General features: G+C 32.3%; 1 protein-coding gene across 1 annotated transcript; it reads left to right on the forward strand.

Annotated features, from left to right (window-relative positions):
* Nucleotides 1-53: 53 nt before the first annotated feature.
* Nucleotides 54-5,834, forward strand: LOC143253156 (uncharacterized). Its single transcript, XM_076506515.1, has 5 exons — nt 54-277; nt 368-560; nt 2,394-2,536; nt 4,371-4,482; nt 4,793-5,834. The coding sequence occupies exons 1-5, from the start codon at nt 184-186 to the stop codon at nt 5,025-5,027; spliced, it is 777 nt and encodes a 258-aa protein (XP_076362630.1). The 5' UTR covers nt 54-183; the 3' UTR covers nt 5,028-5,834.
* Nucleotides 5,835-6,251: the final 417 nt, after the last annotated feature.

Below are 6,251 nucleotides of genomic sequence, written 5' to 3' on the forward strand. Positions count from 1 at the left end.
CCAAATGACATCATTCTCTTTTAATGTACGTAGTATTGGACGTCATTACTAACCACAGAGCAGTTAGTAATTACAAGAAAAAATGTAACGCATTTCTCAACTTGGGAAAATACAATATACAGGATATATGTAGAATATTATCGACATTTTTAGACTTAGAGTGTGATATAAATATAGTCCATAATGTCTATTAAAGAACATTTGTCCGGAATGGGTACCAGTAACAAATGGAATCGTATTTTAAAATATCCATTTCTCTTGATTATTATATATATAGGTAAGTTTGAATAAATTAATAACTGGCATTTTCCGACATTTTCTGTATTGACATTAAAGAACAAGTAAAATCTATTCTATGTTCCTGCAGGTACTTGTAATGGCCAACATAGGAATGATACGTGGTGGATAAAAAACATCAACTGGAACTGCTCTGACAATAGTTATCGACGATTATCAGAAAAAACCTATAATTGTATTAAAACTATTGCTCCGGACATGCAAACTTTCGTGAATAGCTTGAAGATTGATATTGCTCACAAAGATTATGCAAAAATATGTCAGTAAGTTGTGTTCTTTTTCTAATTAAAAATATAACATCAGAAATTCTTATTAGAAGACCAAGAAAATAAACTTTTACAAAGCCTTATCGTTTCACTGTTTATATTCTGTAGGTGTTAACGCTATGTCATGACATTTACTTTAGATGAAAAATAGATAATCTTTTTTTCAGAATATGTGTATCCTTTAATTTTAGTGGCACAGTAATACGTCTGAGGACTCATACTGCCAGAAACCGGGTTTCAATACCCGTGGTGGGCAAAATACAGATAGCTTCATGCTCAGTAACAAACAGTAACTTTTAATTTTATAAGCTCATCCCTTTTCTTTAAAAAATACTAACAAAAATAAATTATGAGACAAATATACTTAATCCTTGAGTGATAATGTCAGTTTGGACTCTCATACAGAAGCACAAGTTTTCAGATATTTTGAATTATCACTTTATTAGTAATATTATAAAATGTTACAAAATTTTAAAATTGTATTATAAAATGTATGTAAATCCCTGCTCATTACACATGAGTAAAGGATTGTGGAAATACGAGATCTTTGCATCAAATTAATCTATGAAAATTTCGTATTGTTTGTTTTTGAATTTCGCGCAAAGCTGTACGAGGGCCACCTGCCCTAGCCGTCCCTAATTCAGCAGTGTAAGACTAAAGGGAAAACAGTTAGTCATCACCACTCTCCGCAGACTCTTGGGCTACTCTTTTGCCAACGAATAGTGGGATTGACATTCACATTATAACACCCCAACGACTAAAAGGGCAAATATGTTTGGGGCGACCGGCATTTGAACCTGCGACACTCAGATTAAAGAACTGCCTATCTTCCAAGTACTTTCAAATTTCTAATGGATCAAACATCGAAACTGGATAATTAGCCATCTGAGAAAGAAGTAAACTTGCTTAATGTGTATTTACTTGTACTATTATATGTAAGTGCATTATAATTTTTTTAAAAGGGAAAAAGCGATCATATGATAACGTGAGACAGTTATGATAGTGATATGTGAAAAAGAGAGTCGTGTAACATGAAGATATTCAAAGCAAATATTATAATATGCTGTAAACCATAAATCGTTGTTTGTTTTAAATCTGTCTGTACATTGCCAATCATCGGGATCCTTGAATTTTAGTATAATACCTCTGAAGCACAGAACAACATAAATTTAAAAACACAACTTGTACAAAATCTTGAAATACAGAATTTCTTGCACAGTTGAAGTTTCTGTGAAACTGACACATTGTTTTTTGTCACATATAAAATTTCTCTTTAAGAAATTTATTAATATAAAATTAATTACATACAATATATGATCAAATGTTGAATCCAATTTCATATTCATTATTACGCATATAAAGCTGAACAGTAATCATTACTTTTGTAAACATTCTTATAACCTAAAAAGAAAATTATAGCTGTATTTTCTAAAAATGTTAGAAATTCTAGATAGGTTTATATCACATTTTAATCGGCATCACTATCTTTAAGTGTGTGTTTTATTTTATAGCAAAGCCATATCGGGCTATTTGTTGAAACCAGCGAACTCCTGATTTTAGCGTTGTAAATCAGTAAACTTATCGCTGTACCAGCGGGGTACCTATTTTTAAATAACATCAGAAACTAATTTAATAAATTACTAAAGTATTATTCAATATTGAGACATTACGTCATAAAAATATATAAAACATCTCTCGCAGTTTTTTTTAATACAGGAGAAATTTTAACTTTATACGACACCTTAATTTTATGAAGATCATGTTAACAAATTATTATTATTGTCTTCTAAGTGTGGTAGTTTTGATTTTGTACTGTCTTCTTGTGTGTAGGAAAATCACCACCATTTTGAAATGTGTTTCTATTTTTTTGGATAACAAGTGTGTGGAAAAAACAAAGCTGTTGAAAACGCAAAAGTTGGCATACTCAGCCGTCTTCGACTACCTGTGTTCTCAAAATCAGAAGAAACTTTCGGGTAACTTTAATATATGTTTTGTAAACACGGTGAAAGTGATTTATTTAAACAAATAATGCAAGGGTGTCCCCGCAAAGTCACGAATAAAATTTATTTGTTCAATACTGCATAAAAAAAAGGGTATAAGTTAAATTTGTATGCAGAAAGAGTAGTGTTATAATAACCATTTTTAATTTTCTTTCAGTAGACGAATACACATACAAGTATAAGAACTCCACTACTGAATATTTTTGTTTGATTTTATACAAGTGTAACAGTGGCGTAACTAGGTTTCCCAGTCGGGTGGATAGGAAACAATTTTAAGGGGGCAATAAATTAAAGAGTTGAAATTGATCTGAACGTTTAATAAAATGGTAAACAAAAATGTAATAGGATTTATAAATGTTGTATTTTTGTTATATGACACAAAACGAGTTAAATATATATAAAAACTGAAAAACAATTTATAATCAACATATCTAGGTTTTTGAAGGGTTCGGGTCCTCTTGGATACAGGTCTGAAGTGTAAAAGATATTAAATCTACAACGCAGGAGTAAAAATCCACTGACAATTACATGTTAGTTTGCTTCAGTTTCGCGCAAAGCTGAGGACTCTTTGAATACAATCATTCCTAATTTTGAATTGAAAGATTAAAGGGAAAGTATCTAGTCAACAGCACGTATCGCTGACTGACCATCATTCTGGAAGCCTACTCGACGATCTTAAATTTCGGAGCGCATTTTAGCTTTAACAGCACGGGGATCATGCACACTTTGATCTTCAGTACGGACATGACACAATCATTTTCATGCTTTCATTATTCACACAAGTAAATAGGTCAGTTTAAAAGAAGTGAACATCCCAATTTAATTTCATTTTTTGAGAATTTCGCGCAAAGCTACACGAATGCTATCTGCGTTAGCTGTCCTTAATTTAGCAGTGAAGAAAGAAAGTTAGCAAGTCAACACCACCCATCGCCTATTCCTAGGATACTATTTTACCAACGAAAACCTTGAAATACATTAACCATTTTTTTTAATTTTCATTACAAAATGCCCATACGGTCAACATGGCGAGCTAGTTCTGTAATGAGGATTCGGACCCTGCGAAACTCAGATTGCGATTAGAGCGCCCTAACTACCAGGCCTTACCCCATTGAGACATTTGATAAATAAACGTTCTGGAAGGTTGTATGGCTAATGTAACGTAATAAAACTTATAATGCGTTCCATTTCTTTACATCCAGAAACTAATTTTATCTCAGAGATAGTAGCATTTTAATTTTAATTCGATCATATCACTTAAAACACATTTTAGCCGTAGTGTAGTGGTTCATAGAGTAGCTCCGAGTTTTTATAATTTTTTTTAGCTCATAACTCTCGACTGACTTGAGATTTAATTAAAACCGAGGTTATTGATGATTCCCTCTTGTTATATATTTCATATTTTGGTGGCCCGGCATGGCCAAGCGCGTTAAGGCGTGCGACTCGTAATCCGAGGATTACGGGTTCGAATCCCGGTCGCACCACATATGCTCGCCTTTTCAGCCGTGGGGGTGTTATAATGTGACGGTCAATCCAACTATTCGATGGTAAAAGAGTAGCGCAAGAGTTGGCGGTGGGTGATGATGACTAGCTGCCTTCGCTATAGTTTTACACTGCTAAATTAGGGACGGCTAGCACAGATAGCCCTCGAGTAGCTTTGTGCGAAATTCCAAAACAAACAAACATGTTTTGGTTACAGAAATCTGTTTATAATTTTGCTGTCTGCTTATACATTTTGCATGGATATCGTTTTATATCTATTTATTTGCGTTGTGACAGTAAACTATATAATTTTTTTTTCTTCGAACAGAATTTTTCGAAGGGCTCGATGACCAGTGTTCTATTCAAGAAAACGAGTCTGTTGCATGTTTACAAGGGTTGAAACCAGCGACAAATATTACTTCATTTTCCTACATTTGCGAGTATATCAAAAGAATTACTCACTAGAAAAAATAAAGTGTGAAATATATATTTTTAATTTCTTCAACTCTGTTTATGATAATTAAAGTTGCCATAAATATAAGAGTTAATGTTACGCACTCATTTTAGTTTTTGTGCCTTATTCATATTTTTAACACCTTAGTTGTTTTTATCACATAAAAACTAAATGCCTTATTAGACCACTGAAAATGTTTTTTTTAATTTTGTGGAAATGTATGTTGTTTGTAAAATTTATGTAAATAATTTAGTTATTAGTTTCTAAAAAGGCACATATTTTTTTCTTTTTAATAGAAAAAACGGAACTATGGAGAATTGTCTACAGCAAACCTTGTCCAAGTGTACAGATAAAAGCAGGGGTGCACTAATAGGATCCGTGCGTGTCTACGAAAATACAATATGTGAAGAGCACACGAAGACAGTAACTGATGAACCAAGCACAGCATCACAGTCCCCTTCAACTGGTACCTCAGTAATGGTGACAATAGGTGTGTTGCTGCTGAACCGTTTCAAATGTTCCACAAGATAAGTGCAAAAAAAACAACAAAAAACAATTTCTAGTTTAAAATATTTCGCAACCTTTGGAAATATTTGGGCTTATTAAGAACAATAACGATATACGTTGTATCCTTTCAAATATAGGATATTTGGAACTGAAGCTTTTAATTTTCAACGTTTATTTTCGTAGATGTGGGGTAGCGGGTATACTTAGTATCGTCAAAAAAAAAGTGGAAAATAATAATTTATGCAATTGAAAGATAATCTAAAAATGTATCTCGGAACGGCTGGTGTGAATATTAAGAATTTTATTAATAAAGCAGAGAACAACATTTCGACCTTCCTAGGCCTTCTTCAGGTTAACAAAGAGAGTTTCCAACTGATAATTGCCGGCCACGTCTTAGTAACGTCGAAACGTTGTGCTCTGCTTTACTAATAAAGTATTAATACCCGTACCAGCCATTCCGAGATACATTTTTATTTCAAGTGGGTTTCTCGTCATCAAGAAGGTAATCTAGTTCATGTTGAACGTTTTTTTTTTTTCTTGGAATAATAATACGAAGACTGATTTCTGTAAATATTGTTTGTCACAGTTTCATACAACGTGGATACAGATTTTCAAAGTATAACAGTAAAGGCACCTTATATATTATGCTTAGGACGCATTAAAACAGTTTTGTAACATTTCTTGGTACTTGTAACAACGTTATGATTTAAAGTTAATAAAAGTGTGAAAAACACGAATGTTACAAAGCATGAATGATACAGTTAAAATAATTATTTGAAGATCTTGTATAAACCTGAAATTCCTGTAATAAATTGTAAACTGTATAACACATGGAAATGTTGTTGTGGAATTACAAGTTTTCACCAGGAAGTAAAAAATAAAGCGACTATCTCTCCATTGTAACTAACACAAAAGTAAATACTGTTGCATTTGCAAAACAATGAGCCAAGTTTTTAATAACTTGGGCTTAATAATAGAAGAACCTTGCTATTCTGTTATCTTTTTTGTTAGCATGTTTAATAGAAAACTTTCATTGAAAAACAAATCCTAGGCAATAAAATCATGATAAATGTCTCAAATATTTAACAAAGCAAATTATATCTCATTGCAAAAAAAAAAATTGAGTAGCTTAGCAGTTACAACTGAAATAGTGACAAGAAGCTATAATGTCACAAAAAAAATTCTATATTTTTATACCAAATTACTGCACCAACGAAGCTTACTTAAACATAACTCGGGGAATACTAC

The sequence above is a fragment of the Tachypleus tridentatus genome, chromosome 6, assembly GCF_004210375.1.
Source record: "Tachypleus tridentatus isolate NWPU-2018 chromosome 6, ASM421037v1, whole genome shotgun sequence".
Lineage (NCBI taxonomy): Eukaryota > Metazoa > Arthropoda > Merostomata > Xiphosura > Limulidae > Tachypleus > Tachypleus tridentatus.

Excerpts from the sequence above, each read along its gene's own strand:
- LOC143253156 (XM_076506515.1), top strand. The coding sequence starts at position 184 with ATGTCTATTAAAGAACATTTGTCCGGAATGGGTACCAGTAACAAATGG. Across the intron at positions 561-2,393 it reads GATTATGCAAAAATATGTCA|GAAAATCACCACCATTTTGA; the intron begins GTAAGTTGTGTT and ends TCTTGTGTGTAG. Across the intron at positions 2,537-4,370 it reads AAATCAGAAGAAACTTTCGG|AATTTTTCGAAGGGCTCGAT; the intron begins GTAACTTTAATA and ends TTCTTCGAACAG.